Source organism: Alosa pseudoharengus, unplaced genomic scaffold (genome assembly GCF_046254945.1).
Source record: "Alosa pseudoharengus isolate Yale_2024_CS ecotype anadromous, Long Island Sound unplaced genomic scaffold, YU_APseudo_1.1 YU_APseudo_1.1_scf_14, whole genome shotgun sequence".
NCBI lineage: Eukaryota > Metazoa > Chordata > Actinopteri > Clupeiformes > Clupeidae > Alosa > Alosa pseudoharengus.
The window spans coordinates 25,956,976-25,971,710 of NW_027468609.1; the positions used below are offsets into that span (position 1 = coordinate 25,956,976).

Consider the following 14,735-nt stretch of genomic DNA (forward strand, 5'->3'; position numbering starts at 1 on the left):
TTACTCCACTAAAAAATCCATAGTTCTAGTAACACTCACACCCACACCCACCGAGACACGTACGCACACTCATACACATTCACTCACAAATACTCTCTCTCCCTCACACTCATTCTCACTCACACACACACCAAAACACCAAAACATGTGCATACTCATACACACCCTCCCTCTCTTTCTCTTACACACTCACACACACAGACACACAGACACGGTCACACCAGATCTACACTCACTATAATTCCCGGTCTAGTTGTTAATTTATTATCTTTTGTTCTCCTCAGTAACCCTACTCTAACTGGTAACTCTGGCTAACCCATTTTAATCCAACGTGACCCCATGCTCCTCCGAATCTCCTCCAGCCAGCAAAGCGAACTAAACAGGTTCTTTCTATTAAGGTGTCATTTTTGTAGTAATGATGACCATTCTGAAAACATACCGAGGAAACTGTAAATCCAGACTTGGTCAATTCTGAGAAGAATAAATTCTCGTGATGCGAGGAGACCAACATTGGTTGACTTTGGTGACTAATAAATTGCTTTGTCCATCTCAGATGATGCAGAAAGTCATCCCTTTAGGACTTTAAGAATATAGACCCCCCCCCAAACGAACCAGATGACATATTTTAGAAAAAGTGTGATGGCTGGATTATAAAAGCTACTACGGGATATTGAGTGAAAATGATAAAAGACTTGATTGAAGATAAAAGTGAAACTTTTTCTTTATCTTTGATGATACACTTGCATGTTAAGGATGTTATCTCTTCAAGAGAAGATCTGACAATAGATGCTTTTTTTTTTTTTTTAGAAGGCGATTGTTCTGAGTGCTTGGCCTGTTTATTGAAAGCAGACAAAGAACCAGAAAAAAACTCTGAGGTGTCATCCTAGTTCAGCTACTTCATATCTCTTCCCCTCCTTGGCTGCAGCTTCAGGGTGTGTTCTGCTGCTGATTTACCCATGATTCCCTTGTTTGTGCCAGGCTGGCGTCCCAGCTTCAAGTACTACAACATGTGGGTGTCTCTGGCCGGGGCAGGCCTGTGCTGCGTGGTCATGTTCGTCATCAACTGGTGGGCTGCCCTGCTCACCAACGTCATCGTAATGTCCCTCTACATCTATGTCAGCTACAAGAAGCCTGGTAAGATTTTACCACTCGTTCACTCACTCCAGTTCACTCACTCCAGTTCACTCACTCCAGTTCACTCACTCCAGTTCACTCACTCACTCCAGTTCACTTACTCACTCTAGTTCACTCACTCACTCACTCCAGTTCACTCACTCACTCACTCCAGTTCACTCACTCACTCACTCCAGTTCACTCACTCACTCACTCCAGTTCACTTAATCCAGTTCACTCACTCACTCACTCACTCCAGTTCACTCACTCACTCAATCCAGTTCACTTAATCCAGTTCACTCACTCACTCACTCCAGTTCACTCACTCACTCAATCCAGTTCACTTAATCCAGTTCACTCACTCACTCCAGTTCACTCACTCACTTACTCCAGTTCACTCACTCACTCACTCCAGTTCACTCACTCACTCACTCCAGTTCACTTACTCCAGTTCACTCCCCGTCCCATTTCTCCCCCCTTAAAACTTCCACTTGGTTTTGATTGCCCTCAACATTAAAGCCCCCTCGACAAGGGAAGTGGAGGTGAAGATCTTTCCCTATGAATTGGGACACCACTAAATGCAAATTAGCGTAGCGAACGTGCTCACCTACGTCACGCGCAGCGCCGACGTGTCTACCGGTAGTAGCCTGCTACTATTTTCATTCAGGAACATGCCCATTCCAGCGGTCGTTGTTGTGTGGGCTGTGCTGGTTTATCTACGTCTAGTTAATCAACAAAGATATTCGTGTTCATGTGAACGCCAGAACACCCACCTTAAATATTGACGAAACTACCCAGATCAGATATATAACGTTATTTGATGGGCAGACTCTCTCAAAGCACTCAGCAGATATCATGAACATCGTCAGATAGCTTCGTGAGAGATTTTCTAACATTAGTGTTCAAAACTCAACAGTCCATCAGATGTGCATCCAGCTAACATATTCCAACATATTCCGAAATTTTAATATGCTTATTTGCGAAAATATATGAAAAATTTGGCCGGCTCGCTGAGCTCGCACGGTATCCAGGGTAATTTCATCTCCCACTTCGTTTTAAGCCTGCATCGGTCCTGGCTATGTTTTGAGGGTTGATTTTAAGGGGAAAATAGCACTTCCCCTTGCTCCCTAAAGTAATGGGACACCCTAGCCCTACACGTGCACGCGCAAAAACGAGGGTTAGGGCAAAAATCTAGGGGTAGGGGAGGTATTGGGACGGGCCCTTACTCTCTCACTCACTCACTCCAGTTCACTCGCTCACTCCAGTTCACTTACTCACTCAAGTTCACTCACTCACTCACTGACTCACTCCAGTTCACTCACTCACTCCAGTTCACTCACTCATTCACTCACTCACTCCAGTTCACTCACTTACCCACTCCAGTTCACTCACTCACCCACTCCAGTTCACTCACTCATTCACTCACTCACTCCAGTTCACTCACTCACCCACTCCAGTTCACTCACTCACCCACTCCAGTTCACTCACTCATTCACTCACTCACTCCAGTTCACTCTGTTTCTCTCTTATCTGCATTGTACTCTTCTCCATTTTTTCTTTCTTTATATTTTTTTCTTCATTCTGTCTCTGTTTTTATTTCTCTCAATAAGTGCTGTCCATGGCAGTTCCTTTCTCCCTCTCTGCAAATAGAGGAGTGGGATCGAGGGAGAGCGTGTGCGAGTGAGCTCTTTGAAGTTCACTGCTGCAGTGAGGTCATATCCACTGTTGATATTGTTATTCTGTTTAGGAGTTCTTGCAGAACAGCACATCCTTTCTTTGACATCTGAAAACTGCACTGTGAGATAAATCCACACTTCAACTGCTTTGTTCACCAGCAAGGGCATTGGGGATACAGGCCTCACAACCACTAGCCTTGCTGATGGCAGTCCGGTTTCCTGACAAAGTTACCCATCTCACAATCCCTGTGTGGTGTTTTGAATGGCCGCCATTTGAATAGCATATTGTCACCTAAGCAAATTCGCCCAATGGAGTTTACATAATGGGCTCTATGCTGTGGTAGACTCTCCAGGCCCTTATTTTGAAATTGCAGTGAGTAGCGAGTGCTGGGCTCTCATTTTGAAGGCTTGGCTATCCATATCTAGCCTTCAACCTTTTGGTTACTATGGTGATTTTCACAAGCCCCAGATATGTCTGAGCAGGTGTGTGTGTGTAGCTCTCAGGCTTATAGCAGCTCTTTAGAAAATGAGGGGCCTGTTCTTGTTCGTGTGTGTCTGTGTGTGTGTCTGTGTGTGTGTCTGTGTGTGTGTGTGTGTGTGTCGTCTTTGCATGCAGAAGAGCAGCCGGGGCCCTGCTGGCCTTTCAGGTCAGAACCCAGCTGAGGCCACAGATGCTGAGAACTCCCATGTGGTCAATCTGCTGGCCTTTTAAAAGCGAGGCTGCATGTGTGTGTAGGCAGGACAGAGAGTCTGTGTGGTCCCAGAGGGTTTGCAGGCTATTCAAACACATGGAAGCATTCTCATTTGTGCATGTGAACACACACACATACACCACACACACACCACACACACACAGATGGACAAACACCCTCATGTCCTGGCTTTGCAGTGTCGCTGAGATGGCACGTGATTTGGTTCAGGCACCCAGCTGACCGCCTATGGCTTGAAAGTGTGGGGTCCTGATGGGGTCCTAATCCGCTGTGCTCTCTCCCGTAGATGTCAACTGGGGATCCTCCACCCAGGCGCTGACCTACCACCAGGCCCTGACCCACAGCCTGCAGCTCTGTGGAGTGGCCGACCACGTCAAGACCTACAGGTGCGCCAACAAACCACGACCCACTCCACTTAGACACTCTTGGTTTTTCTCTCTCTCTTTCTCTCTCTTTCTCTCTCTCTCTCTCTCTCCACTCACTACCGAGTTTTACAGTTTCTTACACCCAACACTGCAGGCTGGTTAACTTTGCCCTGTTGCAACATATTACAACAGTATTGTTTCTGGTATCCATGGCTGTAGATGGAACCTTATTAGCAATTCATGACAACTAATGAAGCTATTTAGCAACACTGTGAATACCTAGTTTTTGTCAGTGCCAGGGGTAGCTCTTGCAGAGCTGAACCTGTGATCTATGGGGATGTCTGTGCCACGAGCCGTGCCTCTCTCTCAGTGCCTGAGCCAGTTCTGTCAGGAGATGCTCCAGAGATGCTCCCTTCAGACCCTCCACCTCAATTAAAAACTCTGCAGACACGCTGCTTCCACAAACCCATTAAGGTTGTTTGCAAATCTCACTACAGCTCAGCTGGGAGATATTGGGAATATATCAGCTTGAGATGCAGAGTATATTCAAATATGAGTCAGTCTCTCAAGTGTAAAATTGTTCCTCCACGTTTCTCTTGTTTGTCTAAAGACAAAATATTCTTGGATAACTGTAGCTATTCAGTGTCGATTGGTATAGTGATGGGGAATTTGTGGACTAATTTGAGGCTTATAAATGGCCGCTGTGACCTTCACAATGGCTTTTGTCCCTAGTGAGGTTATTTATATTAGGCATGCGATTTTTTGTATGCTGTGTGCATGTGCTTGTTCTCGTGGCGGCATTTTGATCAGCATGAGAATGAGTCGAGTCAGATTTCCTGTAACGAATGCTGCTGCAGGGTGATTGGCAGAGGAAGGTAGGGTTGCCGCGGCGAACATCAGAGGATGGAGGGATGGGTAGGGAGGGAGGGGTGGAGAAGGTGGTGGAGTGAAGGTGCGCTGCAAAGAGAGTCTTCATAGCTTGACGGCTCCCAAAGTGCATTGCATAACAAAACACCTGAGACAGCTCTGTGCATATCAGCCACAGCAAAGGCCCCTCTGCCCTCTCTTTCTCTATCTCTCTGACTGACTGTTTTTCTTCCTGTCTTTCTTTTTCTCTCTCTCACTCCCCCTCTCGCTCCCTTCTTCAGATTGCCCTTTAAAATGTAGATCCAGAGTGTTTTTTTATTATCCAGAACAATAAAGACACCGTAAACAACAGATGCAAAAAAAATTTTTGAAACGGGTGTAATTATCTGTGCTGGAAGCTGGGAAATTGAATGGTGTGTGTGTGTGACTGGTGTCTAAGAGATTATGCATGAGCTGTAATTAGGCCCATCATGTGCCCTGCCCAAGACATGATGGAATTGCCTGGATCTTGCTGTGTGTGTGTGTGTGACCCGTGTTGTAGTCACACGGTGCACTTCCAGGGTAGCGATGTTTCTTTTTTTTCTGCACAAAGCAGCCCGCAGAGAAACTAAAGTAATCTCATTAAGGTTCCCATTTTTCCGCCTCAAATATGTGTGAAATATAGTTCATCGTCTCTCTAGTCCGAATAGAGTGGAAGAAAACCGAGAAAAGTTTGACCATGCCGTGCCCCCGGTGCAGTGTTGCCACGGCAACAAACCCCCGTTCCGGGATTAGGGGGTGGGTCTGACGGCGTCTTCGGGAATCACACTACTGTCCTTTCGCTCAGCCGTAATCCTCCCTGGCCCCTTAGCATAGTTGCTTTGATGTGTGCCGCTCTGCACCTTCACGCTTGAAGTCCCTTGGGGAGCAGAAGACGAGTGCTGAAGGTCAGGGGGAGAGACTGCAGGCTGCATGGACCATCTACTGTATCTGCTCCTGTTGGACACATTCCTTTAGTTATTGGCAGGTGTACTGTGTGTTTGTTAAGATGGATGGTTTGTCTGGAATAGGCATAAAGTTTAAGGTCTACTTCGCCTTTGCAGCACCTGGAAGAAAGCAGAATTGTTGTATAACTACACAATAAATGTCTTAACACTTGCCTTTCTTTCTTTCTTTCTTTCTTTCTTTCTTTCTTTCTTTCTTTCTTTCTTTCTCCTCCCTTCCTCTCTTAGACCTCAGTGCCTGGTGATGACCGGTGCCCCTAACGCTCGGCCAGCTCTGCTCAACCTGGTGCATGCCTTCACCAAGAACGTGGGCCTGATGGTCTGCGGACATGTCCGTATTGTAAGTACCCTTCCGATTACTCTACACTGCTAACCACACGCATTTTCACCAACATCTAACCACATTTCAGGATTAGCGTCTGGTAAGTGGAAAGCTTTTTCAGGTCAAAACCCACTACATTGAGTTCCAGAGTTCTCAAACCACATTTCATTTGCCATGCTACCAGCACTTGCCAACACTCGCCCGCACTTGATGGCATCAATAAAAATCTATTAACACATGTTTGACTGTTGACCAATCGGGAGTTGTCATTACCCCTCTCTCTCGTTTACCGTTAAAAACCCATTTTGGTTGAGTGGCACTCCCACGTGCCCGGGAAGTGTGCTTTCGCATCGAACAATTGTTCCTCTATTAGTGGCGAATATAAAATAAATAACTCCGAGCGAGCCCTTTACCTGGAACCGTAACTTTTCCAGTCCATTATGAGGACGTAGGGGACCGAGGGATGATGTAATTGCTCCTGCTCGCGCTTGTGCCACATTGTAAATGAAAGACAGCGTTTTATGAACTGCCCTCCCCTCCTCTCCCCTTCCAGCCTCCAAGCAGTAGCCAAAGCCCAGGAAGGCCCGTGGTAATCAAACCCACACGGGCTCGGCCCAGGCAGTTCCTCAAGGCTCCCAGTAGACCCGGTCCACTGGACCCACTGGAGCAAGGCCCTCTCTCCGTGTTGGCCACAGGCATGCATATTCCATTACTGAGAAAGGGAGAGAGCAAGGGAGAGAGCCAGGGAGAGAGAGCCAGGGAGAGAGAGCCAGGGAGAGAGAGCAAGGGAGAGAGAGCAAGGGAGAGAGAGCAAGGGAGAGAGAGCAAGAGAGAGAAGGAAAGTGTGAGGGCATGTTGGTTAGAAGGGAGGAAGATTGGGAAATAGAAGGACTGACTGAAGGAGGAGAAGATTAGTTTTCCTGGCGGGCTGGAGAGCTCTTTTTTTTTTGCCCTTTTTGCCTCTGGTTTTCCTATAGCTTTGTGTGTGTGTGTGTGTGTGTGTGTGTGTGCCACCATGTTGCGTGGCAGCACTGACTGGTGCACAGATCTGTTGCGATCAGTGGGGCTTTGTTTGCACACGTCTTCCTAGCGGAGAGATGGTATTAGTCATTGTCTGTCTCCAATGTTTGCTTATCTTTTTTCTTTTCAAATCCCACAGAGCAACCGCAAGCCCAACTTCAAAGAGCTAAACAATGACCTGGTGCGCTACCAGCGCTGGCTCCTCAACAACAGCTCCAAAGCTTTCTACACACCTGTACTGGCTGAGGACCTGAGACAAGGCACACAGTACCTGCTGCAGGTGTGTGTCTGTGTGTGTGTCTGTGTGTGTGTCTGTGTGTGTGTCTGTGTGTGTGTCTGTGTGTGTGTCTGTGTCTGTGTCTGTGTGTGTGTCTGTGTGTGTGCGCTGTAGTGTTCTTGTTCCTGAGATTTTTGGTTTGTGCCTTGGGCTATTAAAGGAGCTTTTGTGCTTTTGCTGAATAGTAGGCTGGAAAGGATTTTAATATAGGAACAGAAATGTCCAGTTCTTGGATAAAACTTTGTGTGTGTCTCTCTCAGGCGGTTGGACTGGGTCGGCTCAAGCCCAACACCCTGGTGATTGGCTTCAAGAACGACTGGAGGGAGGGAGACCTGAAGGATGTGGAAACCTACGTCAACCTCATCCAGTAAGACACACACACACTTACTTTATGCACACACACATAGATATTACCTCAGATACATTGAAATACACACATGCTTAATTACAAATATATATGCATACACACACAACCACACAGGCACAGGAAACACACACACACTCACACACACTCATTAACTAAACGGTAATCAATCAAGCAGACCACCTTTAGCACATCACGGCTGACACTCGCGATGTTGTCGCACAATCGGCACGGCGCTGGCCTTTAAGCAAGCAGTCATTAAAGCGACGCCCATCGCCTTCATCTTCTGAAAGCCTCTCCGCTGACTCACAATGTGACGTCATGTGCGGCTTTCGACAGCAAGCTGTTCCTGGCACAAACGTGCGTGGAGACTCGCATTAGGGGTGTTCTAATCAGGATACGTTTGAGGGCTCGTGTTTTTACATAAGTGCCCAGAGACCAAAGGAATGTGTATCTTTTGTTATGTTATTTAACTTGCGTTTGTGTTAGATTTTGTTAGCTTTTGTTATGTTAGTGGTGTGTCAACAACATTTGGCTCTGAAGACTTTCAGATGTAAACGGTCACGGGTCTTTGTATTCTATAAGAGATTACTATGGTCCGCGCGCTCTTGAAGGGTATGGTTCTGATGTAGTCGCATGCCAAAGAAGTTGTTAAGCTAATGTGACCCTTTAGATGTGGACTCCATTATGCTGTTGTACTCCGCTAGAGAGGTCTAGAGATCAGGGCCTTAGTTTCCATTACTGAAGGCAGGATGTCGGCACCTTTGGTCTAAAAGCCATGGATTTAATGGCTATACCGGGTCGACTGTTACGTCTTGGCATCAGTGCGGGAGTCCTTAGATGTCTCGTGACAACGTAGTAATGATGTTTTAAAATGAGTCATAGTTTGTTATTTAGAACATTCCTTTTTCATGTGTTGGGTACCATACAGTTTAGTCTGAGGGATGCTGAATAGCAACATGTTATTTCCCCAAATAAAAGCCTTATGATTGACTCATGTACAAGAGTATAGAAGTCTTGACGTGACTCATGTACAAGATACATATTTCTTTTTTCTGATATCAGTAGCCAAGCAGTTGATGACATTGTGCATCTACAAAAGCTGATTATTAAATAGCAGAAGATCAATACTCGGAGACTGTCACAATACAGAATTTGGCAAAATGCTCCAGCAGTAGTAGTAGTAGTAGTACGCGCTATTGATTTGTGTGCTGCGTCCTTCCCTCCTGGGGTCACTGGATATCACACTGTAAATGCTAAACCACAGCACTGGGAAGGCTAAAAATAAATGGAGAAAAAGACCTTATGACCTCACATATTAGACCTATTGGCTTCACTATTTCCTCTTTTGAGTTTTGCTGTGGATGAACTCCCCTAGTTGGGTGAATCACCACCAGACTTAAGGATATATTTGGACCTGATTGACGCTATCCTTAGTCTGATGATGTACTAGTAGCAACTTTTTTGTTGTTATTTTTTGGTCATAGTGTCAAAGTAAGTGGTGTTATAGTGTCAGATTTATTGTTTTATAAAAGGCTTAACATTTGGCCACACAACTTTTTTCCCACAGGCTTCCATTCCTCATGACCTTTTGGCCAAAAGTCCTCTTGTCAAACAATAATGCTCTCCTTGTCTGAAGTGGCTAGCTTTGTTGTTGACAAGCCACATGTGAAGGGTAGGGTGGTCTGTGGAAGCATCTGTTTGTTTGGCTGTTTACAGTTCAACAATTTACCGGAACATTCCGTCTGCATATTTGATGTGGGGTGGGGAACCGTCCAGCGTTAATGCAGCGTGATGTGCGCAGACGGCGAAGCTTCCGCTCGTGGCATGATCCTAGTGCAGGGAAGTGACTCTTGCTCTGTTTGTGTGTTCCCAGCGATGCCTTTGACTTGCAGTACGGCGCAGTCATCCTGAGGCTGAAAGAAGGCCTGGACATCTCCCATATTCAAGGACAAGGTACTCCCTCTCTGTCCAGTCTTGGACGATATTTAGGTTGTGGGTAGTACATACAGTAGCATGCTTTCTTCCACTTTTTTAAATCATCTTCAGCAGTTTTGAATATATGCCCTTGTGTCAGTGTACCTAAGATTTCTATGTAAGCTTTATCAGGAAGCAGTCAGGCAGCTAGGTCAGTGTAGCCAAATCTGACATGAATCAAATATTTTTTATAACACTCTTGTGTAAATCACTCCAGAACACCTTGCCTTAAGCATTTATATAATCTAGTTCTGTTTACTCTCCTGAACCTTATTATAACTCCTTAAAGGGATTCTATTTACCTCGTAAATAGAGCTTGGTACTGTTTTGGAAAAGTGTTTATGCTTGTTTTTGGGCAATCATTGGCGTTAAGTATTTAAGAGGTGGTCAACTCATCCCCTGAGAGGGTTTCTGCAGCTGAGACAGAGAGTGCAACTCTACTTCGTCTTTGGGTGAATTCCTCTCAATGGAACAATCGGGCCAAAGTGGCTAAATAGGATATTTATGTGAACAGAGTCTACCTTTCTTGGGGCTAAATTCTGCCTCCATTCCTCCCAGGAATAGCACAGATTTAGTTTTGGAGCCAACTGAGCTTTTTTGTGTTTAGGTGAGACCAATTGTTGTGTTTCTGCAATGTTCTCAAAGTGTAGAATAGAACCTTGTTTTATTTTTGCCAAAGCAGATTCTACCAAGAAATGTGAACTGTGGTTGAGTTGTTTGTGTTCAGACAGAAATAGACACTTATGGTAAATAGGAGAGGTACTGAAGTTGCATTCCCCCTTTTCTTCCTTTTGTCATAGACGATACTTCAGTGATGAAGGATATGGTAGTATCCATCGACATGAGCAAAGACTCGGACGGCGACTCCTCCAAGCTCTCCTCCAAAGCCACCAGCGTTCAAAACAGCCCCGCCGTCCAGAAAGGTTTGTCACTCTCGTACCTCTTTTTATTGCCTTTAAATTCCCCACTCTTTAGGAGGGGGAGACGGTCACAAGATGTTGTGGGTGTCACAGGCACCCAGGCTATGCATGAACATGTTAGACATCAACTGAGTGTGCATTTGTAGAAGTCTTCGTGCTTGCATACTGTGCTGATATGTTTTCAGTAGGTCAACTGACCAAAGTGTAAATGAAGTGTAAAGCTAAGAGCCTTCAAGCTTTGCCGGATTGCGTAAGACGGACGTTACCCAGTATGTGAAAGCGGATGATGGGGGTCAGAAAGGCGTCTCTGAAAGCCACACTGTTATCCAAAGGCCACATCTGAGGTGACCCTCCTAAAGCGCGTAGAGGAAGTCACTGCTGACCGTGTGATCGCTAGAGCTCCCTCAGGACCAGCTCGCCTCGTCACAAACCTCCTCCCCTACACACACACACACACACACACACACACACACAAACACACACACACACTTATGTATACACACATAAACAAACAAACATATGCACGCACACACATTCACATACACGCGTACACGTGGCCTTATTAGAGTCAGTGCATCTGTGTGTGTTTACATGTTTGTGTGTCGGGTCATAGAGTAGCCTCCCTCATTCAGGAAAAAAAGAGCAAACAAACAGAGCGCTGGTTCCCACACTCTTGGACACCCAGGCCTAGGAGCAGCTTCACAGAGCTGCCCCGAACTCCACGTCTGCGGCCCATCCTCGCCTCCCGACGAACGACTTCCTCCCCGACACAACGAGCACCACCGTCCCAGCCCGATGTAGGGGTCGACTCAAACATTCTTTCTTGATATGAATGAGCAGGGCCTTTCTCATGAGTTCAGCTAAGGAGGCTAATGAAATCCATATGACTGTCAATAGATGGTTGTCACTGGGTTTTAGCCTAAGGTTTAATTTGGCAAGTCCCTGTGCTGTTTTTGTGGGATTTTATTTAATTTTTTTCCATTGGGACTGCAGGCGTCCATTGCCAAATGAAAGGAACAACAAATTTCGAAGATTAATGTCATATGGCTAATCCGCTTAAGCATAATCGGCCGTTAATACGGGAATCTGTCGTTTTCGGAAATGGGTGGTTAATGTAGTGTTGTGTGTTTGAAGTAGAGTTGAGTGTTTCTCTCATTTTTCAACCGTCTGCCCCCCACCCCCCGTGTTCCGTTAAAAACGGAAGCGTTGGAGAGTTAAGACTGGGGGTCTTAATGGTGTTGTACAGTAGGTCAATCCTCTGGTCACTACATACCATTGTGTCCTTCTAAAAAAGCCAATGATTGAGAAACTTTAACTTAGACCACTCACTTCCTCGTGGACTTAACACTTAACACTCACTTCCTCGTGGACTTAACTGGGATTGGGAAACTCAGTTGTGTGTGTGTGTGTGTGTGTGTGTGTGTGTGTGTGTGTGTGTGTGTGTGTGTGCCAGTAAGGGCCATTGTTTGGAACTTCTAGCTGCCTTTGCAGTTCCACGACCCCCTAACGCTGGTGGATGGTATCAGCTGGCCTGACTCACCTGCTGGTAGTGTGTGGAGGGCTTGTCCCAGAGACCATCCTCTCCCCTGGGGAGGACTCCACTTCATCTCTCCTTTGCTTTTCTTTCTCTCTGTTTGACTCCACTAGTGGTGGAGGAGGTTGAGGGCGAAGTTTCTTTTCGTTTTTCGGACCTCTGCTCAAATTGCATTCCCAGAACAGACGCTTCATTGTACCTCACTGTTGTTGACGCATGTGTTTTCCATCACTGCGGCAGAGAATGTTAACCCCCTCCTTTTTTTTTCTTCTTCTTTTTCTTTTTGTCTCTATTTCAACCTTCTTCCAGATGATGATGACGACGGCAAAACCCCTACCCAGCCCCTGTTGAAAAAAGGCAGGCAGTCCACCTTGTGGTTCATCTCACCTTTCAGTTTTTATTCTCTCTCTCTCTCTCTCTCTCTCTCTCTCTCTCTCTCTCTCTCTCTCTCTCTCTCTCTCTCACTTTCTCTCTCTGTCACTCTCTCACTCACTCTGTATCTTCTCCTTTCTCTGCATCAATCTCTCCATTTATGACTCTTCTATCTATCTATCTATCTATCTATCTGTCTGCCCATCTTCCTCACTTTCTTGTTCTATCTCCATCTGGCTTTTTATCGATTCCACTTTCCCCCCGTCACCCCTCTGTACCACTGTAGTTCTATGTAGTCTGCTCTGGTTGACCTTATTACTGTGTAATCTTTTCCTCTCTGGAATAACTGCTCTCTTTCTCTCTCTAGTGTATCTAGTCCTCTTTACACTGGCCGTCTTCTCCAGTTTCCCGTCGCTGCTGTTAGTGTGTTTGCTCTCGCACACACACACTGTATAAGTGTGTTTGTGTGTCTGTCTGTGTGTGTGTGTGTGTGTGTATGTTTGCTTGGCCTTACTGTGGGAATCTACTCCCTTTCTGGTGTGTGAATAGGATGTGTTTACGTGTTGTGTGTGTGTTTGTGTTTAGTGTGTGTGTGTGTGTCTCTAGTGTGTGTGTGTGTGTGTTTTCAGTTTGTGCCTTCTCTTAATCCTCTCTCTTCCTCCTGCACTCCTATGAGAGAAGACCACTTCCCTTTTCCTTTTTCTCTGGGTCTCTGCTTTCCTGTCGTAGCCTCATGCCCTCTGAGGACTCGGCTGCTTGTCACTGCTGTCGTCAGTCTCTCTCTCTTTTTCTGTCATCCTCTCTCGCTCCCTCTCTTCTCTCCCTCCCTTCCTCTCTCTCTCTCTGCCTCTCTTCTCTAATGCACACCCTGTTGTGCAAAGCAGTACTCTGTCTGCGCTTTCAATTCCACTCGATTTGAATAATGTAACTGCTGAACAAGCAAACTGTCAAGCAAGAAATAGACATCCCTTATTGTCTTGTTACCGTCAAACAGCTTGGCTCTCTCTGCTCTCTTTCTTGTTCCTTGTCCGATTGTTTCTCTTTTATTGTTTCTCTCTCTCTCTCTCTCTCTCTCTCTCTCTCTCTCTCTCTCTCTCTCTCTCTCTCTCTCTCTCTCTTTTATTCTCCAGATGCATTAGATGCATCCCTTAGGCTGTGTAATAGCTAACAAATAATATTTTCTCTCTCAATTTTTGTACCTTATTTCTACTGTTGCATTGTCTGGGTTGTTAACGTCGATGTGTGCTTGTGCCCGTGTCCAGACAAGAAGAGCCCGACCATGCCTCTGAACATGGCTGATCAGAAACTGCTGGAGGCAAGTCAGCAGTTCCAGAAGAAGCAGGGCAAAGGCACCGTGGATGTGTGGTGGCTGTTCGACGATGGTGGTGAGTCTCTCTCGCTCTCACACACACACACACACACACACACACACACACACACACACACACAAACACAGACACAGAAACAGAAAGAGAGAGGGAAACAAACAGACAGACACACACAATCTCTCTCTCTCTCCTCTCTCTCTAATGTTTGTAAGTGTGAGCACATCCCCTACTGACCACACAGTTGAGATCTTGATACTCACAATTGAGGAAGTAATGGACGACTTCAGTGTTGACATTCAGATAAGTGTACCAAAAGAGGAACTTCTATAAAGGTCTGTGGTCACACACCCACTTTCTCTCTCTCTCTCTCTCTCTGGCTCTCTCTCTCTCTCCCTCTCTCCATCTTTCCCTTGCTCTCTCTGTCAACTCTTTCTCTTTTCCCTCTCTTTCTTTTCCTCAGGTCTCACCCTGCTCATCCCATACCTGCTGACCAATAAGAAGAAGTGGAAGGACTGCAAAATTCGTGTCTTCATCGGCGGCAAGATTAACCGCATCGACCACGACCGCAGAGCGTGAGTGTCCTTGCTTCACTCAGAATTCACATCCAGACCACATTTATTGGCACGACCAATACACACACGTCACACACACATGCACACACGTCCGCCTCATCCAAGCATTTAGAGAAGCACATGAGACAGACGGTGCACGATAACACAACAACACTTTAGGCAAGACTGGCATCAGTCCTCTCTATGCCCATAACAACCAGAGAATACCCTATAGTGTGGGTAGTACCCAGGGTGCCCTGGAGAGCTACGTTTCTCCCTAAGATGTTGGCATGGCAACTTGCAGACATTTGGAAGGCCTTGGTGAACACGGCAAGCGTGTGGTATGATTTCTGCTC

General features: G+C 46.1%; 1 protein-coding gene across 1 annotated transcript in view; it reads left to right on the top strand.

Annotated features, from left to right (window-relative positions):
* Positions 1-14,735, top strand: part of slc12a2 (solute carrier family 12 member 2) — a 63,026-nt gene that overhangs the window by 38,122 nt on the left and 10,169 nt on the right. The window contains exons 14-23 of the mRNA XM_076284373.1: positions 979-1,134; positions 3,786-3,885; positions 5,943-6,054; positions 7,196-7,336; positions 7,594-7,700; positions 9,574-9,653; positions 10,475-10,597; positions 12,438-12,485; positions 13,763-13,885; positions 14,289-14,400. Of these exons, the coding sequence (XP_076140488.1) occupies positions 979-1,134; positions 3,786-3,885; positions 5,943-6,054; positions 7,196-7,336; positions 7,594-7,700; positions 9,574-9,653; positions 10,475-10,597; positions 12,438-12,485; positions 13,763-13,885; positions 14,289-14,400 (1,102 nt within the window). The remainder of the gene's footprint in view (positions 1-978; positions 1,135-3,785; positions 3,886-5,942; positions 6,055-7,195; positions 7,337-7,593; positions 7,701-9,573; positions 9,654-10,474; positions 10,598-12,437; positions 12,486-13,762; positions 13,886-14,288; positions 14,401-14,735) is intronic.